Below are 26,840 nucleotides of genomic sequence, written 5' to 3'. Positions count from 1 at the left end.
CACACGTGATTAACTGCCTCTTCAGAGCCGTTATATGGAGTTCCCGTGTCAATGTTTTCCAGATAATTGTGTGTATTACATCAGTCAGCAGCACAAACACACACAAGGTTGTGATGGTGTATCATGAGTATTGCAGAATTATGCACTCTCTTATGCACACAGGACAACACGATTAGTTTTAATACGTCGAATTTAATCATGCATGATGTCTGGTGATCACCTGGAGCAAGACACTTTTACAAGAGGACTGCTTTTTAAAAAATGGAAGAAAAAAAAAACCACGACCCCTAGTGAATAAGTTGTGCCATTTACAGTTAAAGAGGTCTTTATCCAGCAACACTAGTTTACTAATATCAGGGGTTTTATCCCAGAATTCATCCTAGATATTATAATACAAAAAAAAAAGGATGATTTGTGCCCAGTTCATTTTCTCATATACCTAGTATATACACATATACATTACAGTAAAAATAATTGATCTATAATATTATAATCTCTACACTGTCCCTATAAATACATCCAACACGTGATAAAGTAAACAGCTTCAGATAATGTGTTCAAAAACACTAGCTGTTAAAAAAAAAGAACAAGAGAACTGGTGCATTTGGCTAGTCTTCTATCAAGCAAAAATACAAAATGAAAGCAAGCGACGGAACTGAGGTAGCTGCGATCTACTTAACACACACAGAGGAAATCATGTTGCTTCAAGCGAGGAGAGGAAACAGAAATGACATAGTAGCAAACATCTAAATATAACTCAAATGCACAGTCGTTCTTTTTGGCCCAGCGGATTCAAAAGGCTATAAAGACATCTCGGAGCTGTGAGCCAAAAATATCCAAAGCAATCTGATAAATATTTCATCTCCCTGTTTCGAACATCCAAAAAAGGCCATAAAGGGACCTGAGAAAATATACACCTTTAATAATAATAATAATAATAATAAAAAAACATGAAATGTGCTTAAAAATGGAATGTTAAAAAAAGAGAGAAAAAAGAACATACTATTTTCTGACAGCAATATGCCATATATGAGGGTAAACATTATATAAAAAAATTCAAACAAGGCTTGGATGCATGTGCAAATGTGAACAGGTAAATGTTGGTGGTTAATGTTGCTTTTGTGGTTATTTGGAGTCACGTGTTAGCTTGACGGCAGCTCTGGGATCAGTCAGGAGGACCAGAACAGCTGGGTTATGTTAGTGTCTGTGCCGTACAGCCACACCACTAGAGGGAGTGTCAGAGCTACAAAGGGCCAGGAGATGCCCTCGGTGCATGCAGAGAGGGACCAGCCTCTCCTGTCGGGCTCCTGGTCCAGGTCTTTACCGGGCTCCAGGTAGTTCCTTGCCACGAATTTGAGCAGCTCGTCCAGGAGGATGACGGGCAATGAGATCTTCAGCACCATCATCCACTGGGTCACGTTCAGAGGGGTGATCTGGAAGATGACCTGTGGAGCAAACAAAAGCATGGAATCAAACTTTTCACAGGCTTTCACTGACAACAGCCAGTAGAACCCGGATGTAGGGCAGCACAAATAGCTCAAATAAATACAACTTTTGAACTGCAATATCAGAAACATTTAGCATCTCATTTTGCTGCTGCTTAAATATTAAAGCTAAAAGGAACCAAACCCAGACACTGAAACCAGACCAAAAACATTTCAGGTACAACCATCCTTTTCAATAGGGTGGCACTCCTCTATTAAAGGTACAATATGCAAGAATTTTTGCCGCTAGAGGGCGCTACATTCCAAACAACAACAACGGCGTAGCTTGATGACGATGTGAAGGAGCGTGGAATGATGGGAACTGTCGTTTTAAACTCCACCGTGGATGTAAATCAGTCAGACGGGAATCGAAAAATCATGTTCATGGATGAGGCTAAGTTCTATTTTTATAAATGTTGCGTTTAATGACATGCTTTTTGTGGCGAGGGGGGCGTGGTTCAGCACGGTCTGTGATGGGAGAGAAAAGAGACGAGCAAGTAACATTAGGTCAAGTGCAAATGCACCTGTGTCTTATTGCAGTATTATTGGCGTGGAGAGACCGCTTATAAGCCGCGCTGGAACGAGAGAGAGACTGGAGAGGAAATTGGACGCAGAGGAAGAAAACCGGTGGATCCGAGCTCTCATTTTTTAACTGTTTTGTGCCGTCGCGGTTGCCACAGTGAATGCGCGTTGTGCGCGGCTTTTGTTTGTTTTGCTTTATTTTAATAAAGTACGAGTCCCAGTAACGCCGATCCCGGTCTTCTTCCTTCCTGACTCTTAAACCTCATCACACTTTTATTTCATTAAAATGAATTAACCGCAAGAAAAGTAAGGTTTAATACTTCATAGATGTTACTGTATTTGTTGAATTCATTGTTGTGATAACGCTGCGCAGTTTTACATGTTCTAAACAATTGTTGTAAAAGTACATTCGAACATGCCCACATCATTTGCCAAAATACTGATTAATCTTTATGTATAACACATGCTATGTTTATTTACATGGCCATAAACACCAGACGTGATAAACAATGTCAATAAACTAAACACAAATCTAAAGCAATAATACTTTCCTTACATAAACATAACTATTACCGAACGCTACATTTGGAAAATATAAAATTAAGCATGCTTTGTCGACAGAACCAGCTGCAATCGGTAAAGAATAATTGTGTCCCATAACGACTGCAAGAAACAAGCTAAAGTTTGTAGCTTGATAGACGCTACAACTACAACTTCCGCATTTGTCCAGGACTCCACGCAGTACGAGCGGAAACCGAGGGTAACGCGGATATGACGCAATTGACTGGCGACTCCCAGCTCCCCCCTGCTCTAACGCCCCGTTTCCTTGGTTAAAATCGCAATTTTCTCATGATTTAAAAATAGTTGGAAACATTTGGGATATTGTAAGTAATCAACTTAACAAAATATATAACACTGGCCTTGAGATTTTGGGATATTTTAATGCAAAATTCTTACATATTGTACCTTTAACTCAGTTCCAAAAAAAGGTTGTTTCCATCCACCTATTTATATGCTTATTTTAGGAAATCACATAAAAAATAAACGCTGTATGGTATGGAAGCTTCTTTCCACCACTGAATAAAATAAAAAATAAAAAAGGTAATTAAGTCAGAATTGCATGATATAAACTCACAATTGCAAGAAAAGAAAAAAGTCAGAATTGCACATTTACTCCTCAAAGTGAAAGTGCACACATTATTTAAAATCACCATATCACATTTAGTTTTAGTAGTATATTTTATAAGAATAACCCATCTAAAACGCTTTGAATATGTATAGTATAGAGAGAGGCGGGACATAGTGAGCACCGGGAGAGTGTGTCATCCAGCGCATGCCTGCATTGAAAGAGTTTTAGTGACATTATATTCAATATATATATATATATATATATATATATATATATATATATATATATATATATATATATATATATATATATATATATATAGTAGTTTAATGTATAATAATTTTAGTGTCATTGTTACACATTACATGTATTTATAAATTATGCATAATTGCATGCAACTGACCCTAAACCAAACCCTCATCCTAAACCTAACCCTTCAGTAAGTACATATAGTTAGTTATTATTACTCCGTTATTTTAGGTGTCAGAATTAATATAATGTCATTATACAATTAACCTAATTTTATTTTAATAATAATCAAAAAGTGAGAGCGCAAACTGGGTCTACATTCAGAGATTAAGGGGCTAAAAACGCAAAACTTTTAATGCGTTTTGGGTGCCTGAAAACGCAAACTATTGAAAACAGCTTTGAAAACGGTCTCCGCGAATCTCTGAAGACGATGATGTCATGCACATGCGTATTACATGTTCAGTCTATAGTGTTTCATTGCCATCTAATGGCCTGGCAGAAGAATACAGCGTTTTTAGTAGTTTTCGCTGATCCGTATGAATGGAGATCGTTTTGACAATGTCTGTACATGGAAAACTCAAAGGAAAAACTTCTCCGTTTTAAGCATATTGTTGTTGTGTAAAGACTGTGCGTAGACTGCTGAAACCAACCATTACGGATCTAATCCTACTCTGGGCCCCAAGATGATTTTTGACATATACTCTTGAACACTGGGCACTTATAAATTCAGATTTATGTTAAGATAAATCAGGATGGTTGCTGTACCGGCAGAGGCTCCACATGGAGGATGAGGAAATGCAGAGACATGGAGAGGCAGATGGCTCCCAGCAGCCAGACGTTCTCCCAGGGAGGCATGCGCACCAGAGACTGGTTCTCTGACAGACTGCAGGAGGGAAAAGGAGGAGGAGGAGGATGTTTATTTGGGTTCAAATCTCATTTTTAAAATCAATGTCACAAATGAGTCTGGATGTCATGAGGACTGACCTGTTGAGGGCGTTACACATCTCGATGGTGACCAGCACAGACAGGGCCATGGTCATGGGGTAGGGAGACTCAAACACGTGGCACTCCAGGTCCTGGAAGTCAGGATTATCAGGAGAACATTGCAGGAAATGACTCTGAGAAAAAGAGAAAGAGTTAGAACAGACAGACAAAGTAGTGGTGACTAACAAAATAAAACAACAATAATGGTGACAGAGAAAATTATTATTTTATGTAATAATTACATTAAATACCAAATAAATAAATATTTAAAATGTAATAATATATATTAAATATTTTAATTAAATTACACAGGATAATGTGACTGAAGAAATGGCTGCTGAAAGTTCAGCTTTGGCATGACAAAAATAAATTACATTTTAAAAATATTATTTTAGTTAATTTTAATTGTACTAATTTCACAATATTAGACTTTTTGATCAAAGAAATGCAGTTTTCCTGCAATCAGTTGAATGTCAGTTCAAAAAAAAAAAAAAAAAAAAATTTGACATCAGTCTAGTTCTGAGCATTCATTTTACATGTTATTGTATCAGATTTAGTTACAGACATCACTTTTAGTTCAAAACAAATATATACCAGCTGGTAAAGTGAGATCATTGGACCATCTTCAGCAACAACGAACCACCAGCCTGCAGCTCCTACAGTCGCAGCACCCACATAACCTGAGAAACACCAGTTAATACAACAGTTAACAGACCAGCAATAATTGATCCTTTAGTAGATGCCAAGCTAGATATATTTACAGAAGCACTATTCTCTTGAATTGTAAATCATCTTATAGTCTGATCAAAGGATGCACTGGTCATGTTTGTGACTCACAGCCAATGGCCATGTATCTGAAAAAGAGCCATCCGGAGATGAGGGGCTCCTTGGCGCTGCGGGGGGGCTTGTTCATGATGTCCAGGTCAGGGGGGTTGAAGCCCAGAGCGGTGGCGGGCAGACCGTCAGTCACCAGATTCACCCACAGCAGCTGGACTGGGATCAGGGCCTCAGGGAAACCCAGCGCAGCGGTGAGGAAGATACTGAGGAGGAGTCATTCATATCAGCAACAGATTCAACAAACCTAAAACACCCACTGGCAGATGAAAGACGGACTGACCAGACGACCTCGCCCACGTTGGAGGAGATGAGATAACGGATGAACTGCTTCATGTTGTTGTAGATAGCTCTACCTTCCTCAACGGCGGCCACAATGGTGGCAAAGTTGTCATCAGCGAGGACCATCTCTGAGGCTGACTTGGCCACAGCAGTGCCAGAGCCCATGGCGATGCCAATCTCTGCCTTCTTTAGGGCAGGGGCATCGTTCACGCCATCTCCTGTCTGCAAAGACAACCGTTTAGTCAACAATTACAGTTGAGCTAAATCCAGAGGTGGACAAAGTACACTTCCTTATTTGGGTGAAAGTACAGATACTTCTGGTCAAATATTACGCAACTTTCATTTCCAACCAAAATGCAACCCCTGACTGACATGACATTACTACTTTCTACTCAAGGACCTTGACAGAATTGTAGTGGAGTAAAAAGTACGATATTGGTCTTTCAAATGTAATGAAGTTAAAGTACTTGAGTATTCTTTTTTTTGGAAACTTTTTAAAGTACAGATACTCAAGGGTACTTAAGTACAGTACTCAAGTACACAACTTTACTGTCCACCTCTGGCTAAATCACTATCCATTATCATCATATGGCCACCTACCATGGCAGTGATCTCGTCAAAGCCCTGCAGGAACTCCACAATCTTGGACTTGTGTGAAGGCTCGACACGTGCGAAGCAACGGGCATTAATGACCGCCTCGCGTTGGGCGTGGGGTGAAAGGTCGTCGAATTCGCGGCCTGTGAAAGCCATGCGTTCGACGTCATCATCCTCTGAGAAGATGCCGATGCGTCTGCAGATGGCCACGGCCGTGCCCTTGTTGTCCCCGGTGATCATGATGACCCGGATGCCAGCGTGGCGGCAGAGCTTGATGGAAGCGGCCACTTCTGTACGAGGAGGATCCAGCATGCCCACGCAGCCCACGAAGGTCAGATCAGACTGGCAGATGGAGAGGACAGGCAAGTTTAGAAAAACTTAGGATAAACTGTTAAAACCTCATTTTGGTCTTTTCTGGTTTCCACTTCATTAGCTAGATGGATAGATGCTTAGAGATAGCTAACTAGACAAAGATGCTTTATTAGATACTGTGGCTAAATATGTCATTAGAGAGCTAACTAGCTAGATAAATAAACACTTTATTAGATAGTTAGCTAGTTGGATAAATCATTTATTAGATTGGAAGCTAGATAAATAAAAAGATTTGTGTTAGTACTATATAAGTTAGTAGTTACTAGCAAGTTAAATACTTTTAGACAGCAAACTAGGTAGATGGATTATCACTTTATTAAATAGCGAACTAGCTAAATGGACAAATATTTTCATAAGATAAAATATTTAATAAATAAACAAGCAAGCAAGCATGACAATGATACTGAATTAGATAGCTAGATATATTACGAGATAGCTATATAGTTAAATAATGTTATTAATAAACCATTTTGCATCCTAGTTACGGTAGCTTTCTAGACAGCTTAATAGCTAGATGGATTATCACTACTAGATGGCAAACTAGTTAGATGGATAAATATTAGAAAATGTATGACAGCTAGATATGTTACTAGATAGCGAGATGCAAACATACTTTTATTAGATAACTATAGGGTGATTTTAGGTTGATTGGAACACGGTTTGCACGGTTATTTTTTTTTTTTTGCCATGAAAAAGTGTCTCTATCAACCTGAATTCCCCCCACAAATTACTAGATAGCTAGAAAGGTAAATACTTTATTAGATAAATAACTAGCAAAATGGAAAATGTTTTATTAGACAGTTAACTTAATGGATTAAAACTTAACTAGTTAAGTGGCTAGACTGACAAATATTTAATATGATAAATAGGAAGCTAGTGAGATGCAAAGATACTTTATAAGAGAGCTAGATGTTACTAGATAGCTAGACACTAGCTTAAATAGCTAACTAGCTAGATGGAAAATGGTTTACTAGAAACCAGCTAGATGAATGATTTATGATGAAGCAAGCTGCCAAGAAGCAAAGATTAGATTTATTAAATAGCTACAGTAGATAAGTTTATTAGGTAGCAAGCAAGGTTCAAATACATTTATATTAGACAGCTAGATGGTACTAAATAGCTATCTAAAAAACTATCTAGCTAATTAGCTAGATGGCTAAATGGTTTATAAGATAGTAAACAAGCTAGTGGTACAAAGATACTTTATTAGATCCTAGAGAGCCATCTAGATGGATACACACTATGTCAGTATGACACACAGACTAGTAAAGTACACTGTAACTCAGTCACCTCATAATCTGCAAAGCTGGCTGTCTCTGTCAGGATCATCTCCTCTTTCTTCATGGGAGTATCACGGGTGGCCAGCGCCAGGCAGCGCAGGGTATCCCGGCCAGTGCCGTACTCTCTGATCACAGACATGATCTTATCCTTGATGCCTTGAGTCATGGGAACCCTGGATCCACCCACACGCACATACGTGCACCTATCGATCACTCCCTCTGGGGCTCCCTGAGGAAGACACTCTAGTTTAACAATGTGATCAAAACATCAGCAGTACAATGACTCGGTATATAACAAACCAGTATCCGGTTTGCACCTTGACAAACATCTTAGAAGAAGAGGATTTGGCCTTGCTAGGGGAACAGTAAACAGACATGGACTTCCTGTCTCTGGAGAACTCCAGGGTGAACTCCTTCTTCATCAGCTGCTTGATTACCTACACATACACACATAGAGTTAGCAAATCACGATTAAACAAGTACAGGCATAATTATTTGACTAGTAATCAGAAATATTTACTGAGTTGCAGGCATTGGCTCTGTCGATCTTAGACAGGCTCCTGACGTCAGTGTCAAAAACGTTCATCTTTTCCACTAGGCAGGTCAGAGCTGTCTCCGTGGCCTCTCCAACCTTCTCGAAAACGCCTTTAGCCTGAAAGAATTGTATTTATCAAGGAACATCCTCCATGTGTGGAACTGACCTTCTCCCAAAGCTTTTCATAGTGCCTGTTCTACTGCTGGCAAACATGGTTAGATATACAATCCAATTATCCAAGGAATGATTGAACATATTATATAAAACACACACACACACACACACACACACACACCCGTTCAAACGGTTGGGATCGGTAATATATATATATTTTTTCATATATAATGTTTTTAATGTTGAAAACAGCTGTGTACTGTTTTTTTTTTTTACAGTATTTTTTGATGAATAGAAAGTTTAAAACATCAGCATTTATTTGAAATAGTAAAGACATGTATAATGTTACAAAATATTCTGTCAATTTTGGTCAATTTAATGTATCCTTGCTGAATAAAATTATTAATTTCTTCTTTTTTTTTTATTACCGACCCCAAACTTTTGAACAGTAGTGTATAATGTTACATAAACTGTCTATTTCAGATGCTGTTTTGTTTTTTGTTTTCATCAAAGAATCCCCCCCCCAAAAAAAAGATAATAACAAATGTTTCTTAAACAGAAAATCAGCATTTTAGACTGATTTCTGAAGAATCATATGACATTGAAGACTGAAGTAATGATGCTGAAAATTCAGCTTTGCATCACAGAAAAAAAATTACATTATATAATATATTCAAAAAGAGAACAGTCATTTTGAAGTGTAATAATATTTCTTTCTTTTTTGATAAAAAAAAAAAGCCGTATATCAATGATTCTTTCATATATCATACATATAATTTAATCAGTAAAGCACACTTATTTTTCTGGAGTTTTGGAATCAATTTTTCATAAAATTGTGTATATTGTGATTTTTCTGAGAATATCAGTTTCAAAAATACTCATTTTCATATTCATTATAAATGTATAATGATATCAGTTTTGCTTATATCTTCCACCTTAAGAAAGGACAATTAATAAGCCTACCTCATTGAAATCCAGGGAGGAATCATTGCACAAGGCACAGATGGTCGCCAGCTCCACCAACCCATCATACTGAGAGCTCTTCACTATTCGGTTATCAAGGCATCTGAGTAACCAAACACAATGATGAATAAAATACCTACTAAACAGAAGCTGACAAAAATGTGAAATCATGAGCACCAGTTAGATGTGCATATCAGAGCAGAGACAGAAAACTCACACGTCTCCTTCTGGAGCATATGTGGAGCCAGAGATGGTGAATTCATTCAGTGAACACTTCTCCCCCTCTGCCTTGTCCATGATGAACATCTGAAACACAGATACATGTTTGGAACGGTTTTATCATTAATATACCACCTCATGTTATTCCAAACCTGTATATTAATATAACAATTCTCATTTTTGGGTGAACCTTTATGATACTATTTTCAACTGTTAGCTGAATGCATCAGCATGCTGTCCATCTAGAAGGAATTTGTTGAAAAGTTAACTGATGTTAAAGCTGACCATGTTAACATCTGATGAAGAAAACTATTCGGACACTACAGCCATCCATCATCGAGCTCAGAGGGAGCAGCTCAGTCCTTTGACAAATCTCTATCATTGATGTTCTTGAAGCTGCACCAAACACTTCATTTCCAGACTCAGAGAACGACTTTTTTTAAGTTCGGATTTTTAAAAGTCCAAATATACTAAATCAGAATAAAAAGATATCCTGAACGAGTACTGTGGGAGAAATGCAGGAGGACATGGGTTTTCAACGATTTGTGATGTGAAGCATTTATAAACCTGTTGCCAACCAAGGAGAAGATTTAAGCGCTTTAGAATGAAACGGCATTATTTCAGTAGTAATGTTTTTTCTCGTTTAATATTTTTAGTTAATAATAATAATAATAATAATAAATGTGTATCTTGATATATAAATCACCATTATTTTTGCCCAAATTGAACAGCCCCAAATAAAAGCACAGTAGACATGGAGCTCTTAAAAAAAAGAAAAGAAAAATTAAAGCACAAAAAAATTAGCTATTAAGATTGTTTTAGATCTGTAAGGTCTAACTGCAAAAACAATCTTATCACCTATTATACTTATTTAAAGGCCCCATTTAAACCTTGACTTTTAGTCCATGTTTAGGTCTAGTAATTTTTTGCAGATATATGCAACAAATTTACAATCTTTTTTTTCCAGGACAGCAGACTAAAGGCTGGTTCACACAACACGTTTTTGCTGTCAAAAGCGCGAGAACGCAGGTCAGTGTCATGAAAAAAAGCTAAATCTAGAGATGTGTTTTTTAAAAAAGTTGAACTTTTAACTTGAGTGCCGCATTTTTAGGAAGCAGTGTCATGCACGAGACGTGAGCGCAACGGTTAAAGATGTTCGTCTAGAGCGTTTACATTGCGCTACTCTTCCATTGTTTTTCAGTGGAATGGAGAAACGCCTTCTGTGTGAACGGCCCCTTAGTGTTGTATGCACATTAAACAAGTAGCAAATCATGTAAACTGAAGGCTACTGGCCATCTGCCACAATGTCTTGTTTCAAATATGTCAACAGCACTCCTCAAGCTCAAAACTACACTAGTCAAGCCATTTCATGGAGCTATTACTTTTGTACAAAGCCTAGGATAACTAAACTGCTAAAGAATGAGCTCACCCTGCAGACAGACATCTGGTTGGTGGTGAGGGTGCCAGTCTTGTCAGAGCAGATGACGGAGGTGCAACCCAGCGTCTCCACGGAGGGCAGAGAGCGGACGATGGCGTTCTTCTTGGCCATCCGGCGGGTGCCGAGAGCCAGGCAGGTGGTGATGACAGCAGGAAGACCTTCAGGGATGGCAGCCACAGCCAGGGCGACAGCGATCTTGAAGTAGTAAACGGCGCCACGGATCCAGGAGCCGCCATGGACGGGGTCGTTGAAGTGGCCAATGTTGATGATCCACACGGCGATGCAGATCAGGGTGATGACCTTGGAGAGCTGCTCGCCAAACTCATCCAGCTTCTGCTGCAAGGGGGTCCTCTCCTGCTCGGTGGCGGCCATTTCATCACGGATTTTACCGATCTCGGTGTTTACGCCTGTGGCCACCACCACACCCACGGCTCTGCCGGCAGCAATGTTGGTTCCCTGGAATGCACACATTTAAAATGAACAGGAAGATATATTTCGTTTGGAACAAAAAGAGTGAAGAGCGTACTAAAGCTGAGTCTGGTTTCTCTGATGGAGTTTGGGTTCCTTGCCGCTGACGCCTTTTAGCTTGCTTAGTTTTGGGACACTTAATATTCTGCAATATTATTGACTTGAATGCACTGACACTATTGGACGACATCACATTTTTCTCCAGAGCTGCTTTATAGATTAATTGAACTCATTCCAAAATTGATTAACTTTATTACTCAATCCTCAAACTTCAAACTGAATCCACAAAGAACTGATTTCAACTGAATAATGACTGTTTACTATGGTCTTTTTAGAGCTGCTTTACAGCAGAATTGAATTCTGTTTGCATCACTGAATCATTGTGTTCCTGTTTATCACTGTAAAGCTTGGAAACAAGCTGTATTGTATAAAGCACTTTAAATAAGGTGACTTGACTAGACTAAAGATCAGCTGAAGTCCAATTTCCTTACCGAGAACAACATGTTCTTCTTGTCCTGATTGACGGCACGGGGATCCGGCACAGGGTCGGTGTGCTTAATGACAGAGATAGACTCACCTGTGAGAGAAATAAGAGTAAAACCCACAGCCAAAATAGATGATACACCAACAAAATGATCAAAACACTTGGTTACCTGTCAGGATAGACTGGTCCACTCTGAGTGTGGTGGACTTAATAGCAGAGAGACGGATATCGGCAGGTACCTTGTCACCCACTAGATAAAAAAAAAAAAAAAAAAAAAAAAGAAACTAAGATATTTAGAATATATTAAATCATCAGAAAACAGACAAATTCACAGTTAAAATTGCTATTAAATGGATAGGTGATCAAATAAAAACAATTTCTCTCTCTTCCTTATATAAAACTATAGAATATAACTTGCAAGTCAATGTTCGTTTTTTTTTTTTAACCACATGACTGTCATTTTAAGGACAAAAACAGTTGAAATGTTTTTCAAAATACTGTATCTTGTTTTGTCTTTTACAGAGGACAAAGTCTTACAGGTTTGGAACAACATGAAGGTGAGTAAATAAGAACATACATTATAGGTTAGCAATCATAAACCTCTTTGCAACTAATTTAACGGTCCTTAAGAGTAAAATATGTAAAGTTTTGCATTATGAAGATACTGCAGACAGTTCCAACTTCCACTATTTTTCTAGTTTAATGTTGCAATTAAACTAGAAAAATAGTCTACAAATCAACAGTGTTTCTTCTATGGTCAAACTAAGCAGCTAAGCTTTGTGCATTGTATTTGTGGTTTTTTTTTTTTGATGTAGTATCCTAACTGGATGTTTTATCCACACATTGCATCATTGCAAGTGTCAGAACACAGTGTTCAGAAAACATAACATTAAATGTTTTCAGAAATCTCCTGACTAATAAAAAAAATCTTGGCAAGATGAACACAAATCAAATTATGATCTTTAATCAAATCCACTAGTCCCTCGTGCACAATCATGAAATAACTTAAAGGACTTAAAAAGGGAACCAAAGAAAGAGAGAGAGAGAGAGAGAGAGCGTGCTCAGCCATCGAGAACAAAACAGACATGCAAGCTCATCTGCGCCCTTGAGGGTGAGAGAAGAAAATAGCATGGCGAGGAACAATGCTCCACGCCAAAAATGGGAAAACTATTCAGATACGTTCGCCGATGCGCTGATCAGGTTTAAACATGACAGCAGCTGCCCCTGCGCTCAATAGGAAGAGTAAAGAGGGTTAATAACCCACAAGCTGTCAATCAACTGTAACAACCTTAAAGGAACACTCCACCGTTTTTTTTAAATAGGGCTTATTCACTTTCTTTCCTACATTTAGATAGGTGGGCAAATGCATTTTTGTCTCAGTGCATGCATTGTTTTAGTTTGACAGGGTTGGCGCTAGCTTAGCTTAGCACAATGAATGGAATCCTTTGTTGCCAGCTAGCATGTCCTGAGTAAAAGTGATATAAAACAAATTAAAAACCCACCTAATTACTTCTTGTGGCCTGCGTATTCACAACAAGTACAAATAGTGATACAGATTAACACTAGGCGATTTCCTAGGCAGATATTGACTTATATATTAAGGACTATATTAGGGGGAAGCACAGGCGAAGCACTGCTACTTGGGCGTGATATCTCTGCGCCCAAGTAGCAGTGCTCCGCCTGTGCTTCCCCCTAATATAGTCCCAAGTCAATATCTGCATAGGAAATCGCCTAGTGTTAATCTGCATCGCTATTTGTACTTGTTGTGAATACGCAGGCCACAAGAAGTAATTAGGTGGGGGTTTTTAATTTTTTATATCACTTTTACTCAGGACATGCTAGCTGGCAACAAAGGATTCCATTCATTATGCTAAGCTAAGCTAGCGCCGACCCTGTCAAACTAAAACAATGCATGCACTGAGACAAATATGCATTTGCCCACCTATCTAAATGTAGGAAAGAAGGTGAATAAGCCCTATTTCAAAAAACGGTGGAGTGTTCCTTTAATGTATTCATAACTTATAAGTAACAATGGTGTTGAAGAGCAGCTTTGAGGAGCATGTTTGTAATATGCTTTCCTTAGGCCACACTTGGAAGAATAAATACTTCAAATGTTTCTTTACTGATCTGCTCATGTTAAACATTAACATGTCTATCAGAGAAAGCCTGGGGAATTTACCCAGCCATTATGCGCAGCGTGGCAGCATAAAAAAAAAAATGACAGGGCATGATAACAATGGATGCTGCGTGGCCTTGGCACTGATCATCACACATGTGCGTGCAACAGGATCTCTTCGCTGTGGATTAACGGGCTGTCCTTTTGCCACGATCTGTGAGGCGCTACACCGGCAAGGTCGTACACACGGGGCAGTGACGGCTTTTCTCAGAAAGACTTAATGGAGCTCAATTGCAACTTCAGCCACCTAAATCGAGAACGAATGTACACAATGAAGTCCAGTTCCCAGAAGATCACCCAGCATTGTTCACTGGTAACAAGAGAACAAACTCAGCCAACATTTCTAGTAAGAATGAGGTTTTGATCATTGAAGAATTGATCATGAGGCTGTCTGATGGACAAACCATGATTTGGAGGTGAAGTGCAGATGATGTTACAGATACCTGTTCAGGTTACAGATACCTGTTCAAATGTTGGTATAATGCAACCAGGGTTGAGTAAAGGTCAAAATGTAATAATTGGCTGCTTTACAACTCACAAGTGTGAATTTGAATTGGCCATACAGCATAAATTGAATTAGAATTGCAATGAAAGAAAGAGGAATATACTGAATCATGATGAAATCATGAAAAGCACATTTTGACCTCCAAAATGGACAAACATGGACAGACAGAGCAGAGGATCTGTAGACACTGTGATCAACAACAAATAGAGGACGAGAAACACTTTCTACTCATCTGTACTAAACATATCAATGTAAGAGAAACTTTTCTGCCCAGATTTGAAACACTGATTCCATCATTCATTGAACTTAATGATACTGAGAAAACACCCTTCATACTTGGAGATGATGATAGCATAGCTGCAAAATATGTGTTAGCCATTCACAATGTCAGAGACGGTTAACTCCCTAGAGACCCACTTTATTCATTTATTAAGATGGATTGTATTTATTTACTATGCTACATATGACATGATTTATACATATGTTTTGTTTCTTTGTTTTATTATTTATATATAATATGTTAATGCTTTGGCAACATTGTGGTACACAGTCAATGCTAATAAAGCTCATTTGAAATTGAGAAATTGACATTTTCAACAGTTAATGCATTCTAAGAAATAAAGTTAATTTATTGAATATAAATAAAATAAATAAAATAATTACATAAAAGCATTTGTATTCGCTGCAGAATTAATAGCATTGCTGCGAGATTTAGTGAGCATAATTCTGATATAAACCATATCAGATCAAACAGTGCTGATGTGGAAACCAGGAGAAACATTATGCCATTAACAAGTTATAGAAGGCTTGTCCATCCACAAATCACAAACATTCACCATGGATTTAATGTAGTAACGCTAACCGTAACCATGATGGTATTGTGGCAGGAATAGTAAAAAAATAAAAAATAATTTCAGGTTTCGTACAACCTTATGAGAAAGAAATTTAAGCACTTTAAGGACTTTGAAATGCTTCACACACCTTTTTCCAGCACCTCAAAGCTCTAAATATCCAATTTAAATGTTTTTTTTTTTTATGTGATGACCAAAAACATTATTTGTTCATCCTTCAAAGACCGTTCCCATTTGTAAAACTAAAAGTTTCAAGATGAAGGAAAACTAACACTTGGTGGCAAACAAACACCTAAAAATAAAATAAAAAAGACATGAAATGATCACTACAACCAGTAGATGGCAGCAGAGGAGCACTTATTGGCTTATTAGCTATTTCCACTCCCTAATATTTTTTCACGTTTTGCTTTTGAATGTATATTTTGACATTATGAAATCAACTCAACCTTTATTTATAAAGCACTTTCAACACCACAATGTAGAGCCAAAGTGTTGTACAAAAGATAAAAACCATGCACCATACAAACACAAGCAACAGATAACAAGACATTTTCAAATGCTAAAGGAAACAAATGAGGTGTTAGCACACTCTGAAATACACCAAGTGTACGGGATGTTTTTAAGGACAGAGAAAACGTATTCCATTGCTTTGGAGCGGCTACAGAAAAGGCAAAGAGGAACAGAGGAACCAAGATGTAGCTGATAATTTGAGCTTAGAGACCTATTAGATTGATGCCAAATGATTAAATTAGAAACATACTCTGGTTATAGGCCATGCAAATCTTTGAAAACATATAGGGAGCACTTTGTAATGAATTCTGAATCATACTGGACATTTTTCAACAAGAAATCAGTCAAAGTTTGGCACTTTGTACTGAACTATGAAGTAGGAAGTGTCACAATCTCATAAAAATAATAATAAAAATAATAAAAAAAGTCATATTGCAACTGAACTACACAGAAAGCAAGTAAAGAGCGCTCCTTTTATAATCACTGAAGCTATAGGTCAGTTCAGTATGATCTTATAAAAGTGCTACCAAATCAGGTGCTGGTGCCACCATCAGTAGAACTCAACGTTCACACTCTCAGTCCCAAATAGATTACATGTGTATCCAATTGGAACCTGACCTTAAATTATTGACATCCAGAATGCAACTGTTCAGATCCAAAGTGTGCCCATGGCATGATGCCACTCTTTCGTTTTCCGGAACATCTGCATTGGTTTCTCTGGCAATGTTGTTGTGTTGGTAGGTAGGCATATGCCAAAACAACAACCACCACTGCAACATGGAGGGGGTTGCAATACAGATGTTGTCTTATTTACAACATGAATGCACTACTGCGTCTTCTGAAGCAGCGGCAGAAACTGAGGCTGGTATGAGTGGCTTTATTTCACGCTGTCGTCTCCGCCCGTTTCAAAACATGTCTCCGTTATATTGTCATTTTCTGCTCATCCGGCACTTTGCAACAACACAACCTTGTTTCTACAGCAACTGTCAGCATGTTTTCTAACACAACCTGTGATGTTTACATTTTTACGTGGCGTGGGAAAGTCACAAACCACACGAAATCTGATCAGAGCAGTCCGACTGAAACAGATTTCCAGAAATCCAACCGAATTTCATGAATTGTTTTGCCTTTCACACTTCAATCAGATTTCAATCGGATATGCACAAAAATTGGATTTGGACTGGCAGTCTGAACGTAGCCTCTTGGCACTGGTGCTGCTGCTCTCAAATGTTAGTCTGGACATAGGCTACATAATTTATTACATAATCTAAATTCATAAGACAATTATATAAATAAAATCTATAGGTGACATTTCAAAATCTATCCAAGGTCCATCAATTAAAAAAAAAAAAAAAAAAAATTCAAACAAGCATTTGTAAAATGCAAAAGCATTAAACGAATCTCATTTATTTTAATTCAAATCACAATTCTCCATCTTGTCTGCAACTTCAAATTACATTGTTCAAATTTAAACTGAATATAAAAAGGCACTAAATTCATGCTTCACAATGAATGAAGTGGATTCGATAGAGATGCACATAATGGAGCTTCAGAATTTCTTTCTTAAAGGTCCATACTTCAAATTACATGGGTGCTTTTCAAAGATGCTTAATTGTGCTGCTGACTAATGCAGACTCGTACCACAAGGTGAGAATGAAGTGTCTATTCAATTCCGCTCTAGCTGAGAGCTGACTCATGACTTAAGAGAGGCCCGAAGGCGCTATTCACAAGTGTGTCAACACTGTCCAGAACATTGCAGCATTTATCAGTTTGCATATACAAAAAGCCCCAGCGATGAGCTATTTCAGGCGTATCTGCCTGGCCTCCAGGTAGAAGAGTGACCTCCGAACCCCTGAGCTGTTGGAGTTATCTATCCGCCCACTGTACGCACACAGCCTCCTCATCGGCCCTCGAGGAGCACGGATTGCCCAGAACAAACCCAGCAAAAGAGCCCTACACAACACCCACACAAGGACTCACCACATATTCAGCTCAATATTGAACTAGTAATGGAGCATTCAAGATCAAGAAATAACACAATGCAAAGGAAGATGGAGTATATGCGTGCAATCCAGCTGCCATATCATAAAGCACTTTAGTATCTTAAAATACCTTCAGCATGCATCAATCAGCAGGGTAAAATAGCTCACACCTAACCCTCCGCGGGAGGAGGTCGGGGGACGGAAAGCAGTACAGTTTTGTTTAAAGGTTTTTGCTTCCATCGGTCCCCCAGCAACACAGCACCGGCTCTGCTTTCATTCCTCTGCTCGTTGTAGCAACGCAGGACACAGGGGTCAAACAAATATGCCTGCATTTTACTTGCCATGTCATCACAGAATAGCGTGAGCCGTGGGGGGTCTTGAGGTTGTTGAGTCAAGCTCAAAAAAAAAATTACTTGTGTTAGAAAAGCTGAATTCTGCGAAAAAGAACAATCAATCATACATGCACATTTTTGGGGGGGGGGGGGGGGCAATAGAGATAAATCAAGGCTGATAATCGGTTAATCCATTTTTTTTTTTTTTTTATAATACTCACTTCTCAGAATAAAAAAAATAAAAATTAAACAAGTTTAATTTTCTATAGGTAGATTTTGTTTTCTGAAATGGACACCCCACAGTATGTTCTTGTATGATGACAGCTCCCATTCACAATATTGACGGGTAAATTAACTTAGTTTAATAATAACAACAACAACCTTTAAATGCTTTACACAGACAGCACAAAACAAAGATAATACATTTGCAAAAATGTAAATAAATATCAGACACTTAAACATCAAAATACCATGTATCGGTTATAAAAAGGCATTATCTGCCAATCTCTAATCTACAAATCACTGGTTTTGATTGGCCACTCAGAGAAGTGTGATGTGAATTATTGGACACCTGTTCCAACCCCAACATTGATAAATGGCTAGTATCTCCTTTACTCTCATTCATATTAACTCAGCCATTTGTGGATTCTTGCTGACAGCCTGGGGGCATCAAACACCTGCTGGGCCCCTGCCGCGGTGATGGCCGATGGTTACCAGGTCCAGCAGAATGTTGCATGCCACCCTGCCTGGGTGCTTGAATTCCCAAAGCACAGACTATGCTGATGGGTAAGGGTAAGGCCAATGTGAAAGCATTTGCGTTAAGGGGAAAAGGGGTGGTACATCATGGGCACTTCCCTATAAGGTCATCTCTCTGAGTGAACAATAGGAACAGCTGTTGGACCTGGACACCTTCCACTTGACAATTGACGGTTGCAACATACAGACTTCGAAAAGGTTCACTGGTTTTAAGTATTGTTTATGCCTCAGACAATGACAATCAGCAATACATAAAAGGTCTTTCAGGACAAATGGACTAGTTTAAAACATAGTTGGCTAGACAAGATCTTTCTTGTCAACATAACCACATCTTCTTCTAGAATGATCATTTTTAATCAAGCTCGTATAGTTTAAGTTCAGTAATTTCACTTAAATGGCAATGAAAATTACCTATTAATTGTCATTTAAGTGAAATTTCTGAACTTAAATATACGAGCTTGATAAAAATGATCATTCTAGAAGAACTTCAGATGGCACTTACCGAGGCTTTTGCATCTGAACTCTTAGGTGAGCGCACACACACCTTCATTGGCAGATGCTTTTATGCAAATTCATTCATTCCCTGGGAACTGAACCCATGAGTGTGGCGTTGTTAGTGCCATGCTCTATTGGTAAAGCTACAAGCTGGATGGATAGGTAAAGTAAATTTTTTCCACAAAAAATAAAAAGTCCTGCCCATGAGGACAGTGCATGAGCATAGACAGTAGTGGAATATTGAAATTGGATAAATATATAAACAAAGCCAAAAATAGCCAACTTAAGTACAGTAGAATATAGATGGCCCCAAAGCGAGAAGAAAAAAAGCCCATAAACTGCTCATATACTGTACCAAGAATTATCCTTACACAAGGCTTTAGTCAAGATTACACCTGCAGTTGTCTTATATACCAAAGCACCTTGGCTTAGAATATCAAAGAGCATTGAGAGGTAGCCTATGCTAATTAAAGCATCAGATGTGCACAGAGGACTGCGAGGTGGCCCACATGCTGAGCTCGGCCCTGCGCAGAACTGATAGGCTGTCAGGGTGCCGCTGGCTTCATTTGTAATTCTGTTCACGCCTAAACTGGTTACAGTCCCAGAGTCCTCTGCAGCGGGTGTACTGAGCCGAGGCACGGACTGCGATATGCTCACAACCGACAGCAGGAGCAGAGACAGAGATTCAGAGAGAGAGAGAGACCACAGGAAAACATTTTAAACGATCAGCGCAGATGCCATCACGGAGCAGATTCAGCCAAAAAGCTCCAGGTGACCCTCTCTTCCTAAATTAATCACATCGAAACAGTTGGTCGGTCAAATCTGTTATCACGTCCCTATCTGCAAAATGTTCAGACAGTGAAATTGTGGATTTTGAGTAATTACGAAATAAACGCATTCGTGGAAAATGTACCCACGTTTGGGCCTAATCACTGACCCCTAAAACAGCACCATTCCAAGATGACCTCTCTCCAAGGTGACTTTGCAGTCTGTCTGAATCATATCTGACGTCACAGGCTGCAATTCTGTGAGACGCTGCAGAAGGGGTGGGCGCAGGGCTCAGGGCCGGCACCTGTCATCTGCACCATTGTCGCTGTGAGTTATAATTAAACTATTCCATAATCTGAACAGTCTATCAGTGCTAAATATAACATCTACCACTTTACACACACACAAAAAAAAAACAAAAAAAAAACACAGCACCAGTTCTACTGCAAAGGAGTTAAAGGTTAAAACATTACCACAATCCACTTTCATTTTGGTTGCTTTTTCATCTCTAAAATCTTCAAAAATAGTAATTATGCAAGAAACCAGGGGCTTCATCTACAAAACACAATGCGATCTGATCCTACATTAGATTTATAAAAGCAGAAACTGAGGCTGCATAATCAAATGAAACAAAACCAGAACACGATATGATGCAAAGTGTGATGATCAAACAGCAAAGGCAGTGATTTAATTAAACCTGAAACGAGAAGCGATTCTAAACCATCTGTTGTCAACAAAAGAGTAGATTTAAAGTCGCCCTGCAGTCTTCCACCAAAATAAAAGCTTGATGGTTTAGCGTTAGAAAAAGAAATTTAACAGCCATAAATATCAGTATTGTAATTTTACAGTTGTACTGTAAAATTATTATAATTTTTTTTACAGTGAAATATTACAATAGTAATTTCTGTAGTAATTTTGATATTATTTTATAGTCATATTGATATATAAATCACAAAATGTATATAGTGTGATATATAAAATGAAAAATGGTGCAGCCCTACAAACAAGCAAAAAAAATGTATTTCAAACGCTAAAAAAAGTTTTGAAAATGTACAATGTATGCTAAATAAAAAGCTGATTATTTTGTGATATGTCACATTTTGCGAGCGAGAATTATGATCGGATAATGATGTGGAATGTTTTCAATGAATGAACCTATAATTTACTGATTTAAAAATAATTTGCGATTTATAAAGCAGGATCATTCTCTACATTTATTTATTAATTATTAATGAGTAATTAAAGAAAAGAAAATTTCACACTCTACATTATTTATTTGCAAGAGCTCAAATTTGAGAAACATCATCAGGCATCTCCAAAAAGGCGGTGCAAAAATATGAGAAGCAAACCAAAAGAGCCAACGCTGTGTCCAACAGATATAGACGTGCTTCTGGGCAGAGCATGAGCGCTGACGAACATGTGATGAGGACTGACGCACACAGTCCATTGAGAATCAACAGGTGCAACCAAAAATACCTATACTCATACAATGGAGCTGTACGGGGTCCATTCAGGGACAGAAGAGCTGCGAGGCTGTTACTTATCTCATATAACAACCCATAAATGCAGTGACCTTGCTAATAACTGGATTCAGAGAAATAACTGAGGCTGGACTGTGATCACATCGTCTTTATCATGATATAAAATGCAATGCTTACCAGCGATCTCCACAATGTCTCCAGGCACAATTTCTTTGGCTTTGATCCTCTGCACACTCTTCCTGTCCTGACGGTACACCTTGCCCATCTCTGGCTCATACTCCTTAAGGGCTTCAATGGCACTTTCTGCATTACGTTCCTGAGATGGACAGAATCAAATGTATAAAAAGGTCGATTTTATTCACTGGGAAATTTTGCAGTAGAGTTTGGGATGGGACTTTCAGTCATTATTGTTGCAATTGTTCAAAATTCATGATACTTTACTGACCTGCCAAACACCTACGATGGCGTTAGCTATAAGAATCAGTAAGATTACAAAAGGCTCCACAAAGGCAGTGATTGTTTCCTCTCCCTCCTCAAACCAGGCTAATACCTGCAGGAAAACAAAAAAACAAAGTCATGTCACAACACATCCCGTTCGATCTAATCAAGTATTTCACATTCAAAACACCCTCTGGATATCTCAAGACCAGTAGATCAAGATTCTAGACGAGACATGCCAGTGACATTTGCCTTCTCATAATGGATTCAACAACCCGTTTACAAATGAGATTGTGTTTGGATTGCATTAACTGCATGATTTTAAACAAGTTTAAACGAGAGAAAGAAAAAACTAAATGTGACGACGAAGCCAATCACAGCTGTATGTTTTTAATGACTAGAAATTAAACTCCCACAGCTCACTGCAGCAACAACATCTTTTATTTCCCTCATTTAGATACATTAGAACATATGAACTCCTAAAATAAGAAGCTGCACCATCTATTTACTTTCCCTCATGTCATTAAGCACAAGCACTTTTATAACAACTTAACAGTTTAACAGTTTTGTTTTGCACGGAAGCACTGACGTTTTGCACCTTTAAAAATAGATTTGCATGATATGCTGCTTCATATAAAAAGTCCTTAGATGCACAGCATGGAGGTCAAATGCAGAGATTGAAGCCTTCCAATCAACATCTTGGTGGTTTTCTCAAGAGACAGTGGAGTTACTGGTCTGTCTGTGGTAATGAGAGGCCTGCAACTGAAGGTCAGAGGCCTAATTTGGCCTGCAGAGATGCCCTCTTACACAGCCAACTACGAGACAGCTGTCAAACCACAGACTCCAACACCTCAGTATCACTCCGCTGGGCGATGCTGGCATACCTCTCTACTTCAAGCTTCATCTCATCCGCTATGTGAATGCATTCTAACTAATGCTTTTGGGCAGTCAAACTGCCAAAGCATAACGATCAACCACCTTATCCTTACTTTCCTGGTTTATATTATTGATTAAAATACAGTATATTAAAAGTAGTAGTAATTTATAGGAGATACATATTTACTGTATACAGAAACAAGTCAATGTAAATTGTAATATTTCATAGTATTACAGTTTTTACTGTATTTTTGATTAAATAAATGCAGCCTTGGTGAGATTATGTATAGTAAATTTGCAGGAATTAATTAAAATCTTTAATTTAATAACCCTTTTTAAGTCTCCAAGCAAACAGCCACGTGTCTTCTCATTTGGTGGTAAACCCTTGGCTAATTCAAGAGGTCCTTACACCTCAGCTGTAAAACTGCAGTGCACTAAGATGTCTTGTTTGGCAGCTAGTGACAGACACTCAATCTCATTGAATGCTGTTGTCACCATTCCTAAGGAGTTCCGCTTCCTCAGCTGTTAGCCCTTCTGATCCGCGAGTAACCCAAGACAAGGCGTGCGAGACTCAGGGAGCTAACAAGACATCTTCACTTTCACAGCACTTCCGGATACCAGTCGGTGTTTATCTCAGCGGTGATTTGTTTCTAATGTAAAACAATCAACACCTGACATGAAACTGTGCTGAATCACATCTGAGAAACGGCTGTTAATTACACTATTCTTTGAGCGAAACAATCTTTGAGTTTCAGTAGTGTACAATAATAATAACTGCAGGCAGAACTCTGCCAGAACATGTTACTTACAAAAGATATACAAGCTGCCAGTAGAAGAATCCGCACAAGTAAATCTTCAAACTGCTCGATGACAAGCTCCCATATAGATTTTCCTGTCAAACATCAAAATCAAATGCATCAGAATAACATGAGTAAAGCAATGATAACATCATGTTACAGTTGAAAAATGAATATTACCTTCCTCAGCAGGTAACTCTGTGGGGTTCATTGAAGGATATGAAAAACAAAACAAAGTATAATGTTACCGGTACAAAAACACACAGCGAATAGTACATTCCCAAACAGAAATTGATTTGACATTGACTATAACACACTTGTCCTGTGACCTTATAAGAACCTATTAAAACTCAAAGATTACATTTATCTTCTTTACTTTAAAAGGTTGATCAATGTTACACCCAAGTTAAATATTTGAGAAGTGATATATATAAGTAAATATTTTCATATCACAAACACCTTGCACTCTAAGAAGAGGACTTCAAATCCAAATGAGTGAATATCTGGCTCATCTTTGAGCACAAGCTGTGACACACACACACACACACACACGTATACATACACATACATACATACATAGTATACATACATACACACAAGCTGTTCTGAGCCGGCTGCTAACAGAAATATTTTCATCTATGTTTTCATAAAAACATGATTCTGTTAAATTGATGAAAGAGGAAGACTGGAGAGCGGTCTTAGCTATGCTCGCTTTGATTTTACAGAAACATAAAGCCGGATAGATTTAAACATCTCTTTCAGCTTATTTCTGCTGGAAGGGCCTGTGTGTGCCTGTCTTCCAACCTTGTCCAACCAAGTCTAGGGGAAATGTGCATGGCAAGCTGTTTTAACATTTTTTCCCTTAAAACTTAGGGTACGTAATTTACACCACAATGATGTACTAAAGCAGAGAAGTTTTTCCCTTTACGTTTTTCCATGCACAGATGACAACATTGCCAAAACGATCCCCGTTCACATGCATTACGTCACTGTTTTCACAAATGCGCATTTTTTAATTTTACACAGACAATAATAGTACCGTTTTCAAAAACTTGCACTTTGAAACCTGTTTTCAAAAGTTTGTATTGTCAGACCCCCCAAAACACTGTTGTCATGTAAATGAATGGCCAAAACGCATAAAAAGTTTAAGTTGTCTCCTTGTAAACAACAAAAACATGAATTTGTGAAAACAGTGACATCATGCACATGCATTTTACATGTTCAGTCTATAGGCGTGTAGTGTTTCTCTACAAAGTGATATCACCAACTACTGGCCTGGCATGCATTATACAGCATTATTTGTTTTTCACAGATCCATGTGACCAAATTGTCGCCTGTATGCGAAACTTTTCAAGAACGCGAAGGAAAAACGTTTCCATTTTTAGTACGCCGTTGTCATGTAAAAGTACCCCAAGTAGTATCCATTTATTGCCATAACCACTTATTAATCACTTGTTAAATAATTCCATAATGACTAGTATTTTTCAGTTTCACTAATAGCTATTCATTAGATATTCCAATAGTGACTAATATCCATTCAATTAGTCACTAGTATTTCTTCGTGTGCTATTTATCATTATGGCAGTTAAGACAAGTAACTATTCCATTGATTCTTTGTAATTATTTAAGAAAAAAATTTTTTCTTAGATTGTAGTACCTATTCTATTACTTGTATAATTTCTATTGTTATATTCAATTGCTATTTTCTCTTTAATTGCTAATTCTTTTTTTTCTTTTTTGTAATAAGTAATGAATAGTCAGAATGACTACTAATAAATATCTTACAAGTAAAATTAAAAATGCTGCAAGTAACAACTGTGATACATTAATTTAGTGCTAGGAAAACTGAAAGCAAAATAGCGAAAGTCACTAAACAATAAGTACTAATACCTAGTTGATAGTGAAATTTTTAAATAGACTAGTCACTACAGACGTAGCATAAAACAGATTCTAGTTTGTTTTTTAAAAATGAATGTTACACCAGCTTGCCATAAAGCGTGTTTGATGACGTCAGTTGTTTCGAACGCTCCTGCCGGCGGATTGCAACAAATGTAACAATTTCATGTCAACTTCAAAGCGTCTGTGTGGCGTAGCTGGCTGTGAAGGACACAAAAGTATCAGACGTACCGTTGAGACCCCATTTTTCTTTCTGCTTTTTCACCTGGTCTAAAGTCAGTCCCGTGCTCTCGTTGACGCTGAAATAACTATAAACTTCTTCCACACTCTTCGTGTGAGCGTTCTCCATCGTTAGACTGGAATAGAATCCCGCTCAAGAAATCTGCCTTGGTCAAAAAAAAAATAGATACGAATATGCCTATGAGTGACACATATATTGACATCCAATGGGACACATGAAGAACATATGTGGAAAGTTGAGACGGGCAAATGCACCTTCCAATAGTCTTATCCAACAGAGTTCTTCTATCTTCTTCTTGTTGTTTCCCAAATAACTGGGAGTCAGTGGAAGCCAAAAGGAAAGATCCTTGCTTAGTACATCACATTCAGCCCCCGTCCAAGCCTCTGCCTGCCTGGAAATATGACGGACGACCCCTTTTCACGTCCTTCTCTCCCGTTGAGTGGTGATGGAAGCGGCGTTTACTCGTTTTATCGCAGGAGACTCACTACTGCCTCTCTGCCGCATGTGGAGGACGCTGATTGGACAGCAAGTGTCCAAAGGAGCCCATCAACATCCAATCAATCGACTTTGGCTGGGGCGGCACTGACGTATATTGAGCAGACGTTTGCTTATTGGTATAACAGACTGTCACTCAATGCAGCTGATATAACTTTTGCCCAACCCCTCCAATGCAGGTGAATCCACCACAGGTAAACTGTGTTCTTGGAAAGCTGTCTGCACGTGTATATATTTTTGTACCCTATATAGTATTTAAATTTTTTTTTCGTATGTTGAGTGCGTATGTA

At 38.3% G+C, this 26,840-nt stretch overlaps 1 protein-coding gene across 1 annotated transcript; it reads right to left on the bottom strand.

Moving 5' to 3' along the window:
- Positions 1-172: 172 nt before the first annotated feature.
- Positions 173-26,513, bottom strand: atp2a2a (ATPase sarcoplasmic/endoplasmic reticulum Ca2+ transporting 2a). Its single transcript, XM_082188152.1, has 21 exons — positions 26,310-26,513; positions 26,046-26,196; positions 24,099-24,116; positions 23,931-24,013; positions 22,253-22,357; positions 21,985-22,123; positions 12,121-12,201; positions 11,959-12,044; positions 10,991-11,455; positions 9,560-9,648; positions 9,343-9,445; positions 8,251-8,382; positions 8,048-8,167; positions 7,741-7,959; positions 6,085-6,420; positions 5,486-5,706; positions 5,206-5,408; positions 4,963-5,048; positions 4,369-4,502; positions 4,150-4,267; positions 173-1,445 (listed from the first exon to the last, which is right to left on the bottom strand). The coding sequence occupies exons 2-21, from the start codon at positions 26,161-26,163 to the stop codon at positions 1,170-1,172; spliced, it is 3,132 nt and encodes a 1,043-aa protein (XP_082044278.1). The 5' UTR covers positions 26,164-26,196; positions 26,310-26,513; the 3' UTR covers positions 173-1,169.
- Positions 26,514-26,840: the final 327 nt, after the last annotated feature.

This window comes from Leuciscus leuciscus, assembly GCF_965113295.1.
Source record: "Leuciscus leuciscus genome assembly, chromosome: 13".
NCBI lineage: Eukaryota > Metazoa > Chordata > Actinopteri > Cypriniformes > Leuciscidae > Leuciscus > Leuciscus leuciscus.
This window is presented reverse-complemented; position numbering and strand designations above follow the sequence as displayed.